General features: G+C 40.6%; 1 protein-coding gene across 2 annotated transcripts in view; it reads right to left on the reverse strand.

The window, feature by feature from the left end:
* Nucleotides 1–24,373, reverse strand: part of rnf13 (ring finger protein 13) — a 273,999-nt gene that overhangs the window by 38,665 nt on the left and 210,961 nt on the right. For both annotated transcript variants that reach the window (XM_063045368.1, XM_063045369.1), the window contains one exon: nt 23,723–23,816. In XM_063045368.1, coding sequence (XP_062901438.1) covers nt 23,723–23,816 — 94 coding nt within the window. The remainder of the gene's footprint in view (nt 1–23,722; nt 23,817–24,373) is intronic.

The raw sequence follows: 24,373 nt of genomic DNA on the forward strand, positions 1-24,373 counted from the left end.
ACTCCTCAGAAGAACCTCATAAAACTCCAGAACATTTCAGTACAACACTAAGTTTAAACTTTGAAGCTGTTAATACTAACCAAAGGAACTTAAGGGGGAAATACTTACATGTGATTCAGATAACACTTTTAACTCAATGTCTTTTACAGCTTTGCTTTTAACGCAATATTTTGCATTTTTAGAGTGTGAGTCTATGTTCCAATAAACTTATCTCTGGTCTGCCAGAATACATCTCAAGAAGCTGATCCATTTATTTTATAAGCCTGGCATAGAGTCTCAGGTTCCAGATCTGAAAAAAAACTCATCAGTGTCAACACCTAGTTTCGAAGAATCTATAAAGAAGTCATGTACATCAGAAAAGGTAAACTGCCTTTCTGAAGAACAACTTGTAATCTGAACTGCACAAGCACAAATTTGGTAACATTAACTATGTATTGTGTGGAAGCAATTAATAGAGTTTTTTAAGAAGCGGAGCAAACTACCCTTTTTATCAGGAGAATTGTAAGGCCAAATCTGGGAAGCATCAACTTTTGTTCAAATAACTATTTACAGCAGAAACATGCTGCTTGAAGGATTTATTCATGATAATCTACATTAATGGTCACCAGTACAAGGACATCACTAATTAATTTCTCTGCACAGGAACTTGGCCAATTTTAAAAATTGGTTTAATTCAGTAAGGGCATACAGATTCTTATTCAATATTCGCTGTTGTTCCTACCCAGCAATAACAAGGACTGAACAGTCCAATTCCTTGCTATTTGCTGGACATTGTTTTATTTGCTAGTTCAACTTTTCATCAGTCTTTAATTATATACACTCAATGGTCACTTTAATAGATATACTTGTTCATTAATGCAAGTTTCTAATCAGCCAATTATCTGGCAGCAACTCAATGCATAAAAGCATGCAGACATGGTCAAGAGGTTCAGTTGTTCAGATTAAACATCTGAACAGGGAAGAAATGAGAGTAAGTGACTTTGACCATGGAATGATTGTTGGTTCCAGATGGGATGGTTTGAGTATCTCAGAAATTGATGACCTCCTGGGATTTTCACACACAAGTCTCTAGATTTCTTAGAGAATGGTGTGAAGAAAAAACAAACAAAAAAACACATGTGTGTGTGTGTGTGTGTGTGTGTGTGTGTGTGTGTGTGTGGCAGTTCAGTGGGCAAAGATGTGAGAGGTCAGAGGAGAATGGCCAGACTGGTTCAAGCTGACAGGAAGGTGGCAGTAACTTAAATAACCACATGTTACAACAGCGGTATGCTTAAGAGCATGTATGAATGCACAACACATCGAACCTTGAAGTGGATGGGCTATAGCAGCAGAAGACCATAAAGATGCACTCAGTGGCCACTTTATTAGGTGCAGATGGTACCTAATAAAGTGGCCACGACATGCATATTTAGGAGACGAGTGAGATTTTGAATATGGAAGCAATCACCAGCCTTGATTTTTGTTCTGTAAAGTATTAACAAGCCATTTGGCCCTATACATCTATGTTGGTGTTTGTTCCACACGAATCTCTTCCAACCCCTCTATTAAACTGCTATTTCTTGCTCTTTGCAGCTTCCCAACTCCCTCCTCAACAGATAGCTGGCATACGTTACACCATAACTAAGTATAAATGCCAGCCTTTTATAAAACCTTTAACTGCGTTCCAGAAAGGACTAAATCTGTTTAATCTTTCCTGATTATATTTTGTCACCTCTGGAATAACAAGTATTTTCTTCACTTTCTCCTGTATGCCTATATTCTTTCAATAACCAGATTATAGTATAATTAAGGTCCTATACAACGCAAGTTTAGTTTTTAAGTTTTATACCTCTCGAGATAATTTACTAGCATTTTTGGTGGTTGGTTGGTTGTTCGTCCATCATTGACGTCGATGAGGACCTCGACACCATTATGATGGTGTCAAGACTAGCGCGTGATTTGGATTTAAGTGAGGGAGAGTTGCGCAGCGTCAGCCTCACTCTCTCTTCCCAACTAGCATTTTTAAGGCCTTGTTAACATGCTCTTCTACTGGAAATATGGCAACACTTGCTGGCAGCCCCCAGCACAATTTTTGTTGATTTGAGTTGACACAAACGATGCATTTCACTATCTTTCGATGTACATGTGACAAATAAAGCTAATCTTTATTTTTATTTTATTTACCTTACTGCTCATGTCACTCTGCAGTGACATTAAATGGGGCCATTGTGTTTAAAACTCAACAGCCTCTGAAGATTCCTTTGCAATGATAATACTCAACTGAGCAGAGGAGGGAATATTACTTGTTGATATTTGCACAATTTCAGAACTAGGGAACTTGAGAAGAAACCTTTCCCAATAAGTAGTCAAAACCCGACTGCCCTGGAGATTTTGATCTCGTTTTGCACAGCAAACTTCCATATTTTTTGTGCATTTTTTCATGGAAGAACTGATTCCATGGCTCCTTGCTGAAAACCAGGATCAAATTTTTATATTACTGCATCAATCATGTACTTTTCACCACATATTCATCTATTCCAATCTGCCTGTGTTAGGAAATTAATCCTGAAGAAACCAAATTAACTTCTTCACAAATTAATTTTTTTTTAAAACCCCATCAGGTTTATTATATTTATACAATCAGGATTCACTGATGAAAGCTGATAAACATTCTAGAAGTGGGATCCAGTCACAAACAAGAGAAAATCCCTAGATGCTGGAAGTCCAAGCAACACACACAAAATGCTGGAGGAACTCAGCAGGCCAGGCAGCATCTATGGAATAAAGTACAGTTGACATTTCGACCCAAACTGTTGACCGTACTTTTTTTTTCCTCCAGTATTTGGTGTGTGATTCTAGAAATGTGTACACGTTGTGATGCACTCCAAAATCTTTTTCAGTATTCCCAAATATCCCATCTTTGACTTCCGCTTACTGGTCCTAAGTTTACATTTGGATGTGGTTGACACTAGTACTGGTTTTATCTGATGTACTATCGGCAGCTTCTGGAAGAGAAATGCATTGCAAATGCAACATATACTAAAGTAATAGTAAAAGGAGAGGAGAAATATGGAGATAAACTGCAATGCAAATGAAACCAATATGGCTCAAATTTTTTTTTATATTTTCCCCTTCCTTTCTCTGTTTTTTCTCCTTCTGTCCCTCTCACTGTATCTTCCTGTGATGCTCCCCTCCCTTCTTCTTTCTCCCTAGGCCTCCTGTCCTATGATCCTCTCCCTTCTCCAGCCTTGTATCTTTTTGCCAATCAACTTTCCAGCTCTTAGCTCCATCCCTCCCCCTCCTGTCTTCTCCTATCATTTTGGATCTCCCCCTCCCACTTTCAAATCTCTTACTATCTCTTCTTTCAGTTAGTCCTGATGAAGGGTCTCGGCCTGAAATGTTGACTGTGCTTCTTCCTGTGGATGCCGTCTGGTCTGCTGCGTTCCCCCAGCATTTTGTGTGTGTTTGCTTGAATTTCCAGCATCTGCAGATTTCCTCGTGTTGGCTCAAATTCAAGTTTGTCTTGTGTGAAGGCTGACTGCAATAGTTGTTAATATATCTCAAATGTATTACCATCTTTTGCAATCAGTCTTTTAAAATCTCAAATATATCAATAAGCATCTCTCTGAGCCTTTATAAGGCATTGGTCAGAATACATGTGGAGTATTGGGAGCAGATTTGGGTCCCATTTCTAAGAAAGCATGCGCTGGCATTGGAGAGGCTCCAGAGGAAGTTCATGAGAATGATCCTACGAACGAAAAGATTTTTAACATACAAGGAATATTTGATGGCTCTGGGCCTGAACTCGTTGGTGTTTAGAAGAATGAGGGGAAAATTTCATTTAAATATATTGAATATTGAAAGGCTTACAGAGAGTGGATGTGGAGAAAGATATTTCCAGTAGTGGTACAGTCTACGATTAGAGGCCGTAGCCTCGAAAGAGAAGGATTTCACTGCCACCGATGGGTATGGAGGCCAAATCTTTGGGTATATTTAAAATGGACGTTAATAGGTTCTTGATTAGTAAGGGTGTCAAAGCTTACAACTAGAATGGGATTATGAAGGGAAATAAATCAGCCGTGTTGAAACGGTGGAACAGACTCTATGAGCTAAATGCCTCAAATAAGCTTGAGAGAAGTAATTTTAATTTTAGAGATACATCACAGTAACAAGTCCTTCTGGCCCACTGAGCCCACAGCACCCAATTGCACCCACGTGACCAATTAACCTTCTAACCTGTACATCTTTGGAATCTGGGAGAAACCCATGCGTTCACGGACAGAATGTAGAAACTCCTTACAGACAACCGCAGGAATTGAACTTGGGTCGTAGGTGTTGAATAGTGTTATCCTAACCACTAGTACCAGCCCAAAAGAAAATATCTTCTCTAGAGATGTTCCCCAAGAAGGAAGCTGCGAAAGTTGAAATGCCTATTCACAGTGATTCTTCCTTCCTGAACCACAGCTTCCCCAACACCAATGTTAACAGGATCATTGACCACAACTCATCCAATTCTCAAAGCTCTGCTGTAACCCTCTCTTCCGGGACAGAATAAGGATAAAGTTTCCTTGGTCCTCATCTTCCATCCAACAAATTATTCTTCACAAGTTCAACCACCTTCGAAGCATCCCAATTACACTGCATGTTCACTGTTACCATGTGGGAAGTTTGGTAGCTATTTTATTTTACTTTGAGTTACAGCTCGGTAACAGGCATTCCCAGAACAACAAGCCCATGCCACCCAATCGCACTCATGTGACCAATTAACCTATTAAACAATATGTCTTTAGGATGTGGGAAGAAACCAGAGCACTTGGAGGAAACCCACAGTCATGGTGAGATCATACAACTCCTTACAGACAGCGGCGGAATTGACCACAGGCTGTTGGCACTGTAATAGTGTTACGCTAGTTGTTACACTACCAGACAAAGATGTGTAATTGAAGTTGAGAAGTAGATCAATCCAATGTTAGAACAGACACAGAACCAAATTATCATCTCTATTTCAAATAGTTTATAAAGCTGCAATTTTTATTTTTTTCCATTACAAAACTCAAATTAACAAAGGGAATATTTGAATTATGTACCAACCTGGAAAATCTAAATCAGAGACCTAATGCAATGCATTGGTGATTTCTTCACTGGGGAAAACAACTAGTTTCCATTAAGTACATACAGTATTTTATGTTTCCCATTAGACTAACTACTTCCACTAATACTTGAGTTATGCCTTTTCCGGCAACCCATAATCCAAAAAATGCCATGATTGTATTTTTTTAAATATTTTACTAAAAAAATATATATATATATATTTAAGATATATTACAGCTGCAGCCATCCAACAATGGGCTACACTATCATGCCTCTCCTATCCTGTTACCCAATGCTTCTTTGTATGCTATAAAAGCTTTTCACTTTCCTTAGCAACCCTGATTTTGTATACCCTTCTACCTCCCCTCTCAACCTTTTGCTACTTTCACTATTTCCCATTCCCAATTTCCCAATTTAAGCAATTTCCCCCGGGATCAATAAAGTATGACTATGACTATTCCATCTCCCGATATGAACAACTCTCCATCACTACTAAATATTGCTCAACATCTTCTTAAAGACTTGCTTGCTGTATTAAACCTTGTTCCACCTCCTTTCTCTATTCCTGACCCCACAATTACTTCTCTTGCATGTTCATTCCCCCCTCTTGCCCCACTGAACTAATGTAGACAAATACAAGTTTACACATTTTGCAAAGAAATATAGCATTTCAATATATCCCTTTTTCAAACTAAACACTTAACATGATTAACCTGCACTGAACTCTTTCGGAAGAGGCTCAATTAAAAATGCATGTCAATTATTCTGTGAATAACTTAAACAACACTGAACAATTCAGACAAAAATTACAAGAGGCCATTCAACCCATCATATACACCCAGTTGACAATGAGATCATCAAACTGCAGCTCTCAAGAAGGTCCCAAGTGCAATTTCAAGCATTTTTTTAAAAATAAAGTGAGGGTTTCAGATTTTATTACCCTCTCAGGCACTGATTTTTAAATCCCCAAGATCCTCTTGGTGAAAATAAATGTTGGCAACACCACCATATCTTTCCAAATATCAGTTATATCTATGCCCCCTCTCACACTAGTTTTTGAGACCTCTAAGTATATTTATCCTAACATTCTCAATTAAGTTTCTCAATCTCCTTTGTTCAAAAAAATGCAACCCTCCCACACAGCTGCAATTTTCCCAGTTATGTCAACATCCTCAAATGCCCTTGGCACAGAGAAGTGCAGCCACATCTTTCCCATAATACATAGAAATATAGAAACATAGAAAATAGGTGCAGGAGTAGGCCATTCGGCCCTTCGAGCCTGCACCGCCATTTATTATGATCATGGCTGATCATCCAACTCAGAACCCCGCCCCAGCCTTCCCTCCATACCCCCGACCCCCGTAGCCACAAGGGCCATATCTAACTCCCTCTTAAATATAGCCAATGAACTGGCCTCAACAGTTTCCTGTCGCAGAGAATTCCACAGATTCACCACTCTCTGCGTGAAGAAGTTTTTCCTAATCTCGGTCCTAAAAGGCTTCCCCTCTATCCTCAAACTGTGACCCCTCGTTCTGGACTTCCCCAACATCGGGAACAATCTTCCTGCATCTAGCCTGTCCAATCCCTTTAGGATCTTATACGTTTCAATCAGATCCCCCCTCAATCTTCTAAATTCCAACGAGTACAAGCCCAATTCATCCAGTCTTTCTTCATATGAAAGTCCTGCCATCCCAGGAATCAATCTGGTGAACCTTCTTTGTTCTCCCTCTATGGCAAAGATGTCTTTCCTCAGATTAGGGGACCAAAACTGCACACAATACTCCAGGTGTGGTCTCACCAAGGCCTTGTACAACTGCAGTAGTACGTCCCTGCTCCTGTACTCGAATCCTCTCGCTATAAATGCCAGCATACCATTCGCAATAATGTGGTGACCAAAACTCTTGATACTCAAAGCTAGTGCTTAACTAATATAAAATACAGTACTAACATAACTTTCCTGTTCTTATATTTCATGCCTCAGCTAAGAAAGGAAGGCGGAGCTCAGGAGAGTTAATGGCACCTAACGGCAACCCCTTTGCTTGCATCTTCGGAAACAGCTCTATTTCCATCTTTAATATCTCTATTTTTCCCTTTCAGGATTCTTTTGAAGACCCTGACCTAGAGTTACATGCTGACTACAGTTCTTTGTGGGAATGGGACCTGCTCTCGGGGTTCCATAACTGGCTGTTGATCGGCACACCAAAACTTGGCCTAAGAGTCTGGCTCGGAATTGGAAGCCTAGGATCTTGGGGCTCTGGAGACGGGTGGATCGAGGGTCGGTGTCATGACATGTGTTGTCAGGGGAGTCGAAATATCTAAGGCTATGTGCCTGGAGACCCGGGATCTTTGCAATCTTCAAGCACAGCGCTCATAAAAGCAACGTTATGGATTTTTAACAGTGAGTTGAGTTATACAGCTCTCATTACATGCACGTGCAGTTCAACTCTTTGAGTGATTATGCAGAAAGTTTGAACTTAATAACTCATCTCCTTCTACCTTAGGCCACGAACTTATCAATCACCCCTGCTGTGGACCACTTTCTGGAGGTCAAGACGCCGACTTCTACAAAGAAAGGATTCATATGCTCCACGACCGCTGGACTAAGTGTGTAAATGTCGGAGGGGACTATGTTGAAAAATAAATGTGCTAGATTTTCTAAAATTGACTCCTTCTACCTTAGGGCACGAACTTATCAATCACCCCTCGTACCATCTGGGAATCTCACTCTCGTCCACATAACTTACTTTCTGTTCCCCTAGGCAATGAATCCCTATCAGTATAGCTCGCCTCTTCTCCTTCCTTTCCTTTTTAGCGACAGAGCCAGACTCAGTGCCAGAGACCTGACCACTGACTTTCCTGTGCTAGGTTGTCTTCTCCTGTCCCAAACAGTATCCAAAGCAGTACACCTGTTGTTGAGGAGAATGGCCACAAGGTACTCTGCACAAGAGGCCTATCACCTTTCCCCCTCCTGACAGTCACCTAGTTACCTGTGTCCTTCCACTTGGGTGTAACTAACTCTCTGTATGTCCTGTCTATCAACTACTCAACCTCGCCAATGATCCGCAGTTCATCTAGTTCCAGCTTAAAGCTAACAACAGCTTGTAATTTTCCTGTTGTGAGTTGAGCTTTTGAACCACCTGTCTGACCTGGCATATTTGCAGTGTGAACTGAAGTCTTGGAGGAACAGGAGGGTTACAGTGTGTCTGGGACGGAGAGAGGGGAATGAGCCGATATACGGCCATTGCTAGAGCAGACTTAGAGGTAATTCAATGTGGCAGAACTGAGGAGGAGCCTGGGTCTGAGAATGAAGAAACACCCGAAGTTTGATCAATTTAAGCACCAAGCTGAATTGGAAAGGTCGGGTACAAGCCGAGTCAAGGAGGCAGTGCCTGGACCAGAGAGCATATCAAAGCAGCAGGGCCCGGTTCTGACAGCAAGGAACGACCCGCGGTTTGGATGATTTAAGCACCAGGCCAGATTGAAATGGTCAGGATGTTGGGACTGGAGGCGAGAGACAGGCTGGTTCAGCTCACTGCTCTGCGACATTTGCTCATCTTGGCGCTGAACTGAGGCTGTGACCTGCAATCAGTGGACTTCTGGATCTGCTGCAGTGATGTCTGGCTTCATAAACTTCAGTTCTGAATGTATTCGCTTACTTTTATTGTTTGCACAATTTGACTTTTTCCCTCTGCACATTGGGTGTTTTGACAGTCTTTTGTTTTAATGGGTTCTACTGGGTTTCTTTGATTTGTGACTGCCTGGTAAGGAGACAAATCTCAAAGTTGTATAAAGTATACATATTTTGATAATTAATATACTTATGAACTTTAAAAATTGGATCTCGCCTGGTGCCTAATTAGGTACTATCCAATGTCCCTCCGTGAACTGTGGCGAACAAAATGTGTCAACTGCTCCAGCTCAAATCTTTTAAACTCTCCTTCCTTCTATGCAATCCAATGTCTCTTTGGAAACTGTGGCGCACAAAATGTGCCAACTGCCCACACTCACTTCTTTTAAACTCTCTCTTCCTCAATGCAATCTGATATCTCCTCAGAACTGTGACCTATAAAATGTCTTTTTTTAAAACCCTCACTGATTTCCATCATCTAGTAGTACTAAAATGGTCATAAGAATAGCCAAAGAAATCACAGACCTAATGACTCAGCCAAATTCAAAAAACAGCACAGCTATTTGGGAATACGAATTCAATTTCGAAATCTGGAAAGAAAAAGCTGATGTTGTGAAAACAATTTCATATTTCTTATTCAGATGCTGATTTGATACCACAGGAGGAACTCTGAACTGGCAACGTGTTAAAATATAAAAGGCATTTCTTCTCTCAATGTGTTGCAAATCTTCAAAATTCTTTATCCCAGCGCTCTGCAGGCCTTTAAGTCATTTGTGACTGAAATAGACACATTTTTGGACTAGTGCAGGATTAGTGGGAACAGGCAGGAAAGTGAAGATGAAGCCAAGATCAATTCAGATTAAAGCAGCAATGATCTTTTTGAACAGTGGAGCAGGTTCCCAGGGCTACAAAGCTTGCTCCTGTTTCTTTAACCCATGTGTTGTTTTTTGGGGAAGGAAACATCTTAATCTCGAAGGGCATAAAATGAGATTTTGCTTTAATTACATCTGAAGAGGAGTAAACATACCATTAATTTCTTAGAAATAAATGTTATGATTTCTGAGTAATAAATGTGAGCCTTGCTAATGAAGTAAATCAAACAAAAAGAATATGCTGAATGGTCACTTCATTGGTACACCTGCTCGTTAATGTAAATATCTAATCAGTCAGTCATGTGGCAACTCAATGCATAAAAACATGGTCAAGAGGTTCAGTTGTTGCCCAGACCAATCAGAATTGGAAAGAAATGTGATCCCAGTGACTTTGACTGTGGAATGATTGTTGGTGCCTGACAGGGTGGTTTGAGCGTCTCAGAAACTGCTGATCGCCTGGGATTTTCATGCACTAGTCTCCAGAGTTTACACAGAATGATGCGATAAACAAAAAAAAAATCCATGGAGTGGCAGTTCTGTAGGTGAAAAAGCCTTGTTAATGAGAGAAGTCAGAAGAATGGCCAGACTGGTTCAAGCTGACAGGAAGGTGACAGTAACTAAAATAACTACATGTTACAACAGTGGTGTACAGAAGATCATCTCTGAATACACAACAGGTTGAACTTTGAAGTGGACTGTGTTATTTTACCTGTGGACAATGCCTTTAATCATGAATGGTATGAGGCACAAAACTTATGAAACATAAAATCAATAACCTTGCACAGAATAACTTTAGATTGAAATTAAAGCCCTGATAAATGCCAGTCTCATGAATTCTATATTTCCCTTATTTAACTTGCAACAAATCTTCACAAGCCAACTCCACTACTTTTAGTCTGCTATCCACTACACTGAGGCCGAGGCAGTGTCTTCGATTTGCCCTGTTGTGTGATGAACTAAGGCTGAGGTTGTGGGCCTGCTCTGGCTGCTCCAGGCTTTGTTCCTATGGACTCACTTTTGTTCTGAATGCTGTTGCTTGCTCTTATTGTTTGCACGATTTGTTTTTTTTTCTCTCTGTATGTTGGTTGTTAGGTTCTTTTCTAATCGGGTTCTGGGCTTCTTGTTCTGTGGCTGCCTATAAGCAGACAAATCTCAAGGTTGTATAATTTATACATACTTTGATAATAAATGTACTTTGAACCGCAAGGCGAAGAAGGCACTGAGGGGCGTAGGCTCAGTCAGTGACGGAATCCTTACTGTGGAATTCGACGGAAACTCAGTGACCTCTGTCATCATCTGTTACTCCCCGCACGACTGCAGCGAGGAGAAGGAGGTGGAGGCCTTCTACAGTAAACTTCACGAAGCTGCCACCTCAGTACCGGCACACAACTTCCTGGCTGTGCTCGGCGATTTTAATGCCCAGTTTGGACTGGAAAACGTTCCATACTCATAACAAGACTTTACCAACAGAAATGGACAATATCTAGTTGATTTCATCCAGGAACACAATTTCATTGCTGCCAACACGCAATTCAAGAAGCGAGCTGGTAAACTGTGGACATACGAAAACAGAGCCTCCATCTACAGGAAACAGCTTGACTACATTCTCGTAAGAGCAAAATGGCATAACTGTGTGATCAACACAGAAGCCTACAGCACCTTCAACTCTGTCAGTTCTGACCACAGAGTAGTGTCAATGCAAGTGAGACTGAGCCTGCGGCAACCCAAAGCCACAGGTCCCAAGGAGAAGGTAGACCGGAAGGCATTCTCCTCACAACCTATTCTTCAAGCCCAGTACACAGTGGAGGTGAGAAATCGCTTCAGCCCACTGGAAAGGGGGGAGGAAGAGACTGCCACCGACCGCTATCAACAGCTCATAGACGCACACACAGATGCAACAAAGAGTTTGCCTACTGTGAAGCGAATCAAGAAGAGCTGGATCTCGAAACATCCTGATGTCGCCGCAGCAAGAAGTGTGGTCAATGCTTGTCATGCCGAACTTAGAAGGAGCGAAACAGAAGAGCTAAGAGAAGCTCAAGAAGTTCAAGACAGCAAAGAAGAATCTCTTTGCCACCTACGACCGACTGAAGGAAGAGGAACTAACTGAGAGGATTAGGGGGGTAGAGGCTGCTAATGAAGACAAGCAGCATGATCAATGAGATCAGCAGATGGAAGAAGTCCCCATCAGGTCAGATAAGTGGTAAAACAGCAGAGGACCGTGTCCAGACATGGTTTACCCTCTTTAAGGGCCTGCTGGGCAGCCCTCCAACGATCACGGAAGAAGAAGAGGACATACCCAGGATACTAACGCAAGTCAACATCGATGATGGCCCATTCACCATTGAGAAACTGAAGGCGGCCAAATATGCCTCAAACAGGGCAGGAGCGCTGGGCCAGATGGGATACCACCAGATATCCTGAAGAACTGCGACCTGTTTGACATCTTGCTGGACATATGTAATATGGCACTGATGAAAGACGACAAACCAGAACAGTGGTCACTCTCAAACATTATCCCAGTCCTCACGTCTGGATCCCTCACGAAGACAGATAACTACCTCGGTATCAGCTTGACCTGCATCTTAGCAAAGCTATACAATTGGATGATCTTGAACAGGATTCGCACCGCCATTGACCCTAAGCTAAGATTCAATCAGAATGGTTTTCCGCAGAAGCACACAACAGTAATGCAAATACTGGCTCTGAAGAATCTTCGAGGAAGTCAAGAAGAACAACCCATCTGCCGTGCTTATTTACATCGATTTTCACAAAGCTTTTGACTCCATTCACCGAGGTAAAATGCTGAAGACCCTGAAAGCTTACGGAGTGCCAGACCGTCTACTGAGAGCAATAGAGTCCAGCTATACCAAAACCATGGCGAAAGTTGTATCACCAGATGGAGAAACAACAGTGTTCCAGCTCCTAGCTGGTGTGCTGCAAGGAGACACTCTGGCACCCTACATCTTTATAATCGTCCTTGATTACGCTCTGCGTCAAGCTACCAAAGATCATGACAAGCTCGGTTTTACCATAAAACCAGGATGAACCAAAAGGGTCAGACCACTTATGCTCACAGATCTCAATTTTGCAGATGATATAGTCCTGTTCTCTGACCAGATGGAGGAAGCACAGCAGCTACCGACAAAAGTGGAAATTGAGTGCAATAAAGTTGGACTTCACCTAAATGCTAAAAAGACAAGAGTACATGGCGCTTAACTGCAACCAAGGTACTCTCAAGACAGTAAAGAATGATACCATTAAGAAAGTCCTTAACTTCAAGTACCTCGGGTCAAGCATGATGAGTTCGGAGAAGGACATAAGGATACAGAAGGCGCTGGCGTGGAGGGCTATGAACAACATGAAAGAAACCTGGAAGTCGAACCTGACCAGAGGGCTTAAAAAGAGGATCTTTATAGCAGTCATAGAATCCATTCTCACATACGGATGCGAGACGTGGACTCTCACCAAGAGTATGCAAAAGTCTCTAGATGGTTGGTATACACGAATGCTCCGGATGGCTCTTGACGTGAGTTGGCAATAGCACATGACGAATGTCGAGCTCTATGACAACCACCAATGCTCACCATTAAAATCTAGGCGAGAAGACTGCAACTAGCGGGGCACTGCCTACGCCACCCCGAGCTACCTGCCAACTTAAGTCATCATACGGGAGCCCAAGCATGGGAGGATGAACCCTGGGCGCCCTCCCAAGACTATAGTCAACACACTCCTAGAAGACAGCAGCGCGGTTAATGTAGATGAACTGAACACACTGATGAGGGAGAGGGAGAAGTGGAGAGTCTGTCATTGTGCCTGAGATGGCAGGAGGAAGAGGAAAGGGGGATGAGTAGTAGTAGTAGTAGTAGTAGTAATAGTGGGGGGGGGAGCAGTGTGGTGGTGGTGGTGCACATTCCTTTATCTAAAATTCTGAAATCCAAAATGCTCTGAAAACCAAAGGTTTTTGCACCAACAGCTGACGTCACTCAGGTGTGACGTGGCAGCACTAGCAGAGGTCGCCTGACAACAGTTGTGGCTCAGCGCTCATACTAGTTACACGTGTTTGCTGATATTTTGTGTTCACTGTTGACTTTGTGTTTAATTTCACTGTGAAAGTGTCAAAAAGAGCTGCAGATACCCCTAATGGGTAACAATGAGAAAAAGAGAAGGAAGCATCTATCATTATCAATAACGCAGAAAGTGGAGTTATTGCAGAAGCCTGATCGTGGTGTGTCTGTGCAGCATCTTACTGAGGAGAATAGTGTCGGAACTACCACTGTATATGATTTAAATAAACAGAAAGACAAGTTACTGAAGTTTTATAGTGACAGTGATGTTCTACATTTATTCCAATAAGTCATTTACCATCTGTTTGATTCAGTTCGTTTGAAGCTGTATATTTTTATGTTTTATTGAATGTTTTTGTTGGAAATAAAATTTCTTGTCATTATTCCCTAAACAATACAGTATAACAATTATGTACATAGTATTTACATTGTATTAGGTATTATAAGTAATCCAGAGATGATTTAAAGTATGCTGGAGGATGTGTGTAGGTTTGGTGCGCCGCCGGGTCCTGAAGTCCACTGCACTGAGACAGGTTAAATAAGGGACTTGAGCATACGTGTTTTTTGGTATCGGGCGGGGGGGCGGGGTCTGAAATCTGAAAAGTTCAGAATTCCGAAATGCAACTGGCTTTAAGGATTTCCAATAAAGGATTGTGGACCTGTAGTAGTAGTAGTACTCTGATAATCTTTATCAAGATAAACTGCACACACTGCTACGTTGGCAAGCTTATTTTAAGACAGGGTTAGAGGGAGAACTTGAATGAGATTAAATTACAGCTCGATTGTATTGTCACTAGCATGCTGGTCCATCAGAGAACCTTGCTATTCTTTGTAGATGAGAACAGATGCCTAGTTCCAGCTGGCCATCTATAAAAGCTTAGTTATAACTATAGTGACAACAAATTAATGCAGTAAGTTGAGCAGTGCTATTTCACCAGGGAGAATCAGCTCCAGCCACCCAAACTTTTGCCCAGCACATGCAATAAATATTGCAAAACCCCTATTGAATACAAACTTTTAAATCAATCAATCCACCCCAAAAACCCAGTTATGAGTATTGATCTTCCTTGTTATCAAGGACAGTAAACAACAGATTGTCAGATCAATTCAAAGTTCAAAGTAAATATTTTATCAAAGTATGTAGATATCACCATATACGCTACCCTGTGATTCATTTTCTTGTAAGCATTTACAGTAGGACAAAGAAATACAAAAGAATAAATGAAAAACTACACACAAAAAGACTGATAAGCAACCAATATGCAAAAGTTTATTCCAAACCAAAAGTGTCCAAAACACATTATTCCATGATGAAATCTCACTGCAGGCAAAGAGGTTTTAATCCTTAAACAATTCCAGGATGCAGCACATTCAATAAAATCAGACCAAAATTGGCTAAGTGTATATTCTGGACAATTTTGTTTGCCGAATTGAAATGTTCTTCAATACTAAGTTTTGTTGACTCAGCTCAATAATTGTGGTTGAACACTGCGCTGCACAGTTCAATACAGCTGCAACAGGCTCCATTTCATTAAGGCAGACTCTTCTTGTTGGCAGCAACAGTAACAGTAGCATTCAAGGTCACATCCTACACAAGCATTAATCAATCACTTGTGCACCATTTTTAAACTCTGAGTTCACGTAGGATTCATGATAGAATCACATGTCTACTTTTGAGTCAGCTGCAAGCTGAGTCAGCAGGACAGAGAGGGGAGTTCGGGGCCAGTTTAGGGTTTGGAGACAGCGATGTAGGGGATTTAGAGTTTAGAAACAGGGTTATCCGCTCTGCACTCGAAGGCCAACAGTGTAGACATGGGACGAAAGACAGCTAAAGCCCTAGGCCTTCACTCTGCATTCGAAAGCCAGCGACATGGACAGGTGACAAACGCCATCCAGAGTGCAGGCCTCCACCAATGTGCGAAGGTCAATGAATTGCAAGGGTAATGAAGGATATCCATTGGTGGGTTCTGGGACTGGATGTCTGTATGAATAGGAGATACAAGCACAGGTGAGAATCACACCTGGAGTTCAAGGTCCCTTCATAAGCTGATCTGGGGGTCGATACTGAAGATCAAAGCCAAAGGTCAATTGGAAGTTAAAGTCTAATGGCCAAGCCTGAAAACTGGAGGGCCAGAGGCCTGCCCTGGAGTTGGAGGACTGTCTGTGTGTGGGTGGGAGCAGACATCCCACCTCTCCTGGAAGTTCCGGGAGTCTCCCGCAAATTAATAGTGGCTCCCTGATGCCCGCAAATTATATACAATGTCCCGGAAATTGATTTTTTCGAGAGCGAGCATGAGACAATACGCGCGAGAGAGCGAGCGCAAGAGCAAGAAAGCGAGCGCGAGTGAGAGCCAGAAAGCAAGCGTGAGAGAGCGAGAGCAAGAGTGAGAAAGCAAGCGAGAGAGAGCGAGAAAGCAAGCGCGAGAGTGAGAGCGAGAGAGCGTGCGCGCGAGAGAGCGACAAAGCAAGCGAGAGAGCGAGAAAGCAAGCGCGAGAAAGAGTGAGAGCGAGAAAGCAAGTGCGAGAGAGCGAGAGCAAGACCGAGAAAGCAAGCGCGAGACAGCGAGAAAGCAAGCGCAAGAGCGAGAAAGCAAGCGCAAGAGAGAGCGAGAAAGCAAGCGCAAGAGAGAGCGAGAAAGCAAGCGCAAGAGAGCGAGAAAACAAGCGCGAGAGAGAGCGAGAAAGCAAGTGTGAGAGAGAGAGAGCGAGCGTGAGTGAGAGACAGCAAGAGAGTTCCAAAGAAACTCAGAGTGGTAGAGTGTTCCAAAAAAATATATAAAACGTACGTCACCCCAGACTACACTAAAGTGTACCCCTGCCTAATAGGGGTCAAAAATAATGACAGTGTTGCTCGCTGCACTGTTTGCAACAGTGACTTTTCTATTGTCCATGGTGGGTTAAGACTGTAAAAGACATGTTGAGGTGAGTTTAACAGGTGTCATTCGTTCATTAGCATAGCTAACGTTATTTAAACTAGCTGGCTGGCTGCTAAGGAGCTACTCTATTGCAGACATCACACCCCTTCCGGAAGTCTCCCGCAAATTGATGGTGCTACCTCCCTGAAATGAGTTTTTGCAGGGTGGGATGTCCGATAGAACCTTGCAGCAATTGAGTGCTTTATGAGCTGTGCTAACTGACAAAACGTGGCAGCCAAAGTTAATCAAGGGTTAAGTATAGGCCAATTCACTGGGGATAACCTCCCTGTTTCTTTTCAAAATACAGCAATATGATTTAAGTCCACCTGAGAGCACATGAGAGCATATGCAACTGCATCCTGAAAACGCCACTCCCTCAGCCTCACTCGAGTTCTAGCCGATTTTGATACCAATGTATTTTCTCCCTTTCATTTTCTTGTGAGGAAGGATGCGTAGAACAAGAACTACAACAGGGTAGTATGATTAAACATTTTTGCAGTCATGCTGGCCAACTTACAGTGAACTGATTCTATGACCTACAGGCTCACTTTCAAAGGCATTTTTCCAACCCGTTCTCTATTTATTTGCACAGTTTGTCTTCCTTTGTAAATTGGTTGTTAGTTTAATTGTTAATTTACGAATGTTTTTTCATCAATCCTATTGTATTTCTTTATTTTCATTTAAATGCCTGCAAGAAAATGAATCTCAAGGTTATATAAATGGTAACACATATATACACTTGATAATAAACTTACTTTGAACTTTGTAGAAGCTGCTGTGACAAGTAGTTTCTACTAAGTTGAAGACAAAAGACAAAAATATCTTGTTCTGGATAAGAAATTTAAGTTTGCAACATTTACTGATGTTTAAGTTGAAGGAGGTTCAAAAATTCCTGAACTTTGCATCTTAATCAAAAGGTTAATAAGCAGAGCACTCCTTAGCTTCCAGATCTTATTAACTTTAGAAAAGTGAGACTGTATGAAAGCTTGAAGGCAACTGGCACCAAACAAAGATCTAGTATATCATTAAAACAGCATACAGAGGAGATAAAATATAGAAAACTAACCAAATATTTGCCAAATTATTGATAATCTTAAGTTGCCACCGGCATCATTATAAATTACATATTTATCTGTGTACACAAAGCAGATATTCCAGTCTCTTCCACTGGTTAAGGGTTAAGGGCTGGGATGAGGGGTTCTGAGAAGTTGGGTAAAATAAATTAAAATTTTGATACTTTGATATCTGTACGTTTCAAAGATCTTACAGTCAATTATTGCAATGAAACACTAGGTTGAGCGAAGTTTGAAAATAAGCCCTCAGCAACTGGTCTTCAAGCAACCAGAGAATAAATGTGTGGTGGCCAACATCACCAGATTAGTTTTCCAGAGAATTGAATCAATAGTTCAAAGGCAAGTTGCAAATTCCACATCATCAGAAAATTTAGCAAAATCCAGCATCCATAACAATGAACAGGGTACTAAATACAGTCATAAAAGGGGGAAACAAAACACCATTTACTAATGTGCTTTATAGAGCACAGCTTCAGAACGGAAGGATGTCCCCTTGAGAACAGAGAAGAGGAGGAACTTCTTTAGCCAGAGGGTGCTGAGTCTGTGGAATTCACTGCCACAGATGGTTGTGGAGGTCAAGTTATTGGATATATTTAAAATGGAGATTGATAGGTTCTTGATTAGTCTGGGCATCAAAGGTTACAGGGAAAAGACATGAGAATGGGGTTGAGAAGGACAATAAATCAACCATGATGGAATGGTGGAGCAGACTCAAAGACCTGAATGGCCTAATGCTCCCATGTTTTATGGTCTTAGCAGTCAGTTTGCACTGCATGTCACTTTGGACCCACAGTAATATAGATAACACTCTAATTTCCCTCTGAAACTGTCACTATAAATAAAGATGAAAATGAGCAAACAGCCCACTCAACATCTAATTACAGAACAGAGTCATAAAAGACTAGAGTTCACCTTGCTCAACACCCCCTTTGCACCAAGGACATCTTCCATCTTCAGACAATACCAGTCTGTAGTAACCAGATTACTGTATTAGCAATTTCCGGCATATGGTATTTAATTTTGTTGTAGAGATGTCTTAATGTTAAATTTGTTTCAAAGGCTAAGTAGAACTTAGTTTTCTTTCTTTTCTTTCTTTTTAAATCTTTTTATTGAATAAGTATACAAAAAAGGTAAGCCATATAAACATTAATACAATGTTAAAGTATAATAAAATTCCAAAAGGTATCAATACCAAAAAAAATACTACAAACAATGTAATTTAAACATAAGAAACCAAGATAACATAATAGTATACTAAATTTTATATATATCAATGGAAAAAAAAAGAAAAAAAACCCCCCAAAAAAAAACCCACCGTGCAACTAACTAAAAGCAAAGCAAAGCAATGGGCTAACTTGAAACCAGAGTTAAACTTAAAATCACGTCCTCAATCCCGACCTCCATTAAAAACAGTGAAAAAAAACAAGAAGGGTAAATATTACATTAAATGAAAATATCGAATAAAAGGTCCCCAAATCTGTTCAAATTTAAATGAAGAATCATAAAGGTTACTTCTAATTTTCTCCAAATTCAAACATAAAATCGTCTGAGAAAACCAAAAAAAGGTAGTTGGAGCATTAAGCTCTTTCCAATGTTGTAAAATACATCTTTTCGCCATTAAAGTAAGAAATGCAATCATTCTACGGGCTGAAGGGGAAAGATTACTAGAAATTTTAGGTAGTCCAAAGATAGCAGTAATAGGGTGAGGAGAGATATCCATATTTAATACCTTAGAAATAATATTAAAAATATCTCTCCAAAAAGTTTCCAAAGTAGGGCAAGACCAAAACATATGAGTTAAAGAGGCTATCTGCCCCGAACATCTATCACAAAAAGGATTAATATGCGAGTAAAAACGCGCTAACTTATCTTTGGACATATGTGCTCTATGAACCAGAACTTAGTTTTAACAACACACACAAAATTCTGGTGAAACACGGCAGGCCAGGCAGCATCTATAGGAAGAAGTACAGTCGACGAAGGGTCTCGGCCCAAAACGTCGATTGTACTTCTTCCTATAGATGCTGCCTGGCCTGCTGCGTTCCACCAGCATTTTGTGTGTGTTGCTTGAATTTCCAGCATCTGCAGATTTTCTCATGCTTGAGAACTTAGCTTCACCTTTTTTAAAAAAATCAAACTGCTATTCTTTATTTGGACACAGAATACCAATACTGGGGTCAATGCTAACATTTGATGCGTATTTCTGATTGTCTTTTAGAAGGTGGTGATAAGCTGCCTTCATGAATCACTGCACTCCTGACCTGTTGAGTAGGGAGTGTTCAAGGATTGTGATTCTATGATCATGAATAACGGCAGTATGGATCCAAATTAGAGTGTCTTGTCAGGCAACCTGTAAGTGGTGATGTTTTCCTATTTGGCTGCTACCATTGTGTTTCTTGGTGGTGGTTTGTGGGTTTGGTGAATTGCTGCTTTTCTTTTTATATATACATTGCAACCACAAAGTATGAGCAAACGTGGTGGATGGACTGCTAGGCATCTGAATATTTTGATGTATATGGTGTCAAGCTACATGTTGAAGTTGCATATCCAGGTATTTAAAGAGTATTCCATCACATCTGACTTGTGAGTGATGGATAGTGGATTATAGGGAGCCAGTAGGTCAGTCACTGACTATAGGATATCCAAGGACCAACTCCTTGCATAATATTTAAATTAGATTTCTCGTGAATCGTGATCCTAAAATGATGTTGTTGAATGATTTAGCAATGGCAATACCATGGAATGCCAAGGTGTGATTGATTCTCTTGATGAAAACAATTTCTTGGTCTTGGATCTCACTTGCATCTTATTCTTCACCCATACTAGAATGCTGTCCAAGATTTGCAAATAGGTAAAGACCATCTTATAAATATGAGGATATCCCAATGAATTCCCACATTGTTCAATTGTATTCAAATGACCACTTCCTAACCTTATGATGAGGGAGGAGCATTAAACCTGTTTAAGGTACATCTTAGACTGCTACTTTGAGCATCTGTTGCATGAATGACTTAAGGCTAAGATAACTGAGCTCCAACAATTTAAGTCATTTTGCTTTGTTTTCTATACGATTCCATTCAATTAACCTTTATTCCCCCCAGAATTCCCATCGACTCCAGTTTCACTAGGATCTCTTCAAATTTCAAAAGCTTCAAAGTCAATTTATTATCAAAGTACGTATCAACAATGAGTCAGCATACAGAGAAGAGCTGCTGCAGCTAACGGACTGGTGCAGAGCCAACAACCTGTCTCTGAATATGAACAAAACAAAAGAGATAGTTGTTGACTTTAGGAGGACACGGAATGACCACTCTCCGCTGAACATCCAATGACTCCTACATAGAACACAAAAGATCGTTAAGAGCACAAAATTTCTTGGTGTTCACCTGGTGGAGACTCTCACCTGGTCCCTCAACACCAGCTCCATAGCAAAGAAAGCCCAGCAGCGTCTCTACTTTCTGCGAAGGCTGAGAAAAGTCCATCTCCCACCCCCTATCCTCACCACATTCTACAGAGGTTATATTGAGAGCATCCTGAGCAGCTGCATCACTGCCTGGTTCAGAAATTGCACCATCTCGGATCACAAGACCCTGCAGCGGATAGTGAGGTCAGCTGAAAAGATCATCGGGGTCTCTCTTCCCGCTATTACAGACATTTACACTGCATGCTGCATCCGCAAAGCAAACAGCATTATGAAGGACCCCACGCACCCCTCATACAAACTCTTCTCCCTTCTGCCATCTGGCAGAAGGCACCAAAGTATTCGGGCTCTCACGACCAGACTATGTAATAGTTTCTTCCCCCAAGCCATCAGACTCCTCAATACCCAGAGCCTGGACTGACACCAACCTACTGCCCTCTACTGTGCCTATTGTCTTGTTTATTATTTATTGCAATGCCTGCACTGTTTTGTGCACTTTGTGCAGTCCTGGGTAGGTCTGTAGTCTAATGTAGTTTTGTGTTGTTTTACGTAGTTCAGTGTAGTTTTCGTATTGTTTCATGTAGCACCATGGTCCTGAAAAACATTGTTTTGTTTTTACCGTGTACTGTACCACAGTTATGGTCGAAATGACAATAAAAAGTGACTTGATATATTAACATATACGATCTTGAGATTCATTTTCTTGCAGACATTAACAGGGAGGAAATAAATACAATAGAATTTTATGAAAAGCTACAGATACTAACAATCAATCTGCAAAAGAAGACATACTGTGCAAAAATAATACTGTGTTGTGACATCACAAGAAACTGACAACTGGAAAGTTGAAACAGCAACACGGAAGGACTGCAACAATACAAGGCCATCAGTCATGTGATACTCTAATACTCTTGGGGATTGATTTCCAAGAGCCTTCTGTAAAGGAATAGCCACATCTTATCAAGTTGCCACTTTACAGTGCATGTTCATATTAAGTTCATATACAGATGCCTAAAGCACTTCAGGTAGTCAAAACAATCATTAAAATAGTTTAATAAAATGTGTTCCATTTTATTTGCCACAAGAAAAGTGCACCTATCAAGGACAACACCATCCAGGTCATTCTCTCTTCTCACTGGGAGATACAGAAGGCTTCGATCCCACACCACCAGGTTCAGGAACAGTTATTGCCGTTCTACCATCAGGCTCCTGAACCAGTGTGGATAATTTCACTCGCCACACAACACTGAACTAGTCCCACAACCTATCGACTCAATTTCAAAGACTACAACTCATGTTTTCCGTATTATTTTTTTACTTAATTTTTTTTTATTTGTATTGTTTCTTTTTTGCATATTGGTTGTCAGTTGTTTGTGTATAGTTTTTCATTAATTCTATTGTGTTTCTTTGTTCCACACTGAATGTCTGTAAGAAAATGAATCTTGGGGTAGTATATGGTGATGTACATATACTTTGAAAATACATTTACTTTGAACTTTGAAAATATTTGAATTCTAATCATGCCTTTGTATGATCATTAAAAATCAGAAATTCTACCGTTTTCAACAGTTTTGGCACTGATGGAGAATCCATGAAAAGGACTGGACATTCTGTTGGCTTCTAAAAGTACCTGGGCTCTGGTAACTTTTCTAGGACTGGTAATTAAAACCACAATGGCAGCACAATTCCCTTAGGACAAATAAAAGTGTGCTCCAGCAGGCATAAAGATTTTGTCATACATCATAAAACAGCCTTCAGGCGTCACATTCTAAAGTAGAATGTCCTATCATTTTAAAACTTAATGTTTAGACTAAACCAATGCTCCGAATGTGAAATCATCCCACCAAAAATTAATCACCACAGTTAAAGATGAAATGCAAACAGATGATGTTATACTTTCCAGATGTAATTTCAATTATGTGGTACACTATATTGACTTGGAAAAAAAAATGTAAATCATTACATACGATAACAGAATCAAAGCATTTAATGATCAAAGCAGTACATGCTTTAGTCTCAGTTGCCTTCCTTTTTTTCATTCTAGTCTCCTTTCATTCCACAATATTGTTTCCATCCACAGTATCTACTGCCGCATACACTTCCCATTATCTTGCATCTTTTAAAGCTGTTTCAGTCTAAAGCAAGGGTTCACAACCTTTTTGATGTCATGGACCCCTACCATTAACTGCAGGGTCCCTGGACCACAGGTTGGGAACCCTTCGTCTAAAGCCTTCTATACGTCCTTACTTTTTCTTCACGAGGCCACTAAGGAGCCTTAATCTGCATCATACCTTCTTCCAATCTCATAATTCTTCCCCCTCCCAATTTTTGCCATTGTAACCATTCATCTAATTATTCACAAAGTGTTATTTCTTCCATGATCACTTGATATGTTACAGTGCTCTGGCCTATTCTATGTAAATTTATAACACCCATCCTCTCCAATTTGAACGCATCTTTAAGCATAAAAAGCACATGCTGAACATTTCACTAGAGTAGCACTGAATCACAGGCCACATCACACATATTTCTTATCAAGGACAGCTCGTTAGATAAAATTTCCAAATGAGTGAAGACAGAAACCCAAGTTCACAACATTGTTCATATAAACATCACTGCAATTTGTTACAAATTACATATATGAATATTTCAAACTGATTAAAAATGAGGACCACTTACCCTTTTTGAATTTGTGTACTGGTAGCTTCTTCAGCTGATCTTTACGCAACCTGTTTCTTCTTGCCCTGTGTCTATCTTGAATAAATTTTGAAATCTAGGAAGTAGAAAAACAGTGTACCAATTTTGAGACATTCACTTATTCTATATTAAATGTACACCTACAATAAACCTACTTCTTGTCCATTTATGATTCCCATTCTGGCAATCGATAACACCCAAGTAGTGTTCACATTCAAATAACAGCAGTGCTTTAGTAGCTCAAATTGAGTTTTTTTTATAATGCATAAATTATGACAGCCAATTTAAACATATTGGAAACCCACAGATATTGCATGAGAATAGAATTGTTTTTATAATTGCTCTTCCCCAATAGTATGAGTCAACTCTTAGATTTGGGGGGGGGGTGCAGGGAGTCAGGCCTTCTTATACTAGTGTACTATTTCCAACACAAGCAGGAAGCAAGGGCTCGCAAATTAAATCTGGCAATTATGTGCTAAACTATGAGCAAGTGAAATGCTCAAAAGATGTGTACAAAGAGGATGCAAAGGCTCATCCAGTAACTTAAGGTTCAGTTACTCATTGTTGATTGCAGGTGGAACACAAAGTCAGTGCAGGATGAGCTGTAGATTTGATGGGTTATAGACAATATTA

This window comes from Mobula hypostoma, chromosome 4 (assembly GCF_963921235.1).
Source record: "Mobula hypostoma chromosome 4, sMobHyp1.1, whole genome shotgun sequence".
NCBI classification, from domain to species: Eukaryota; Metazoa; Chordata; class Chondrichthyes; order Myliobatiformes; family Myliobatidae; genus Mobula; species Mobula hypostoma.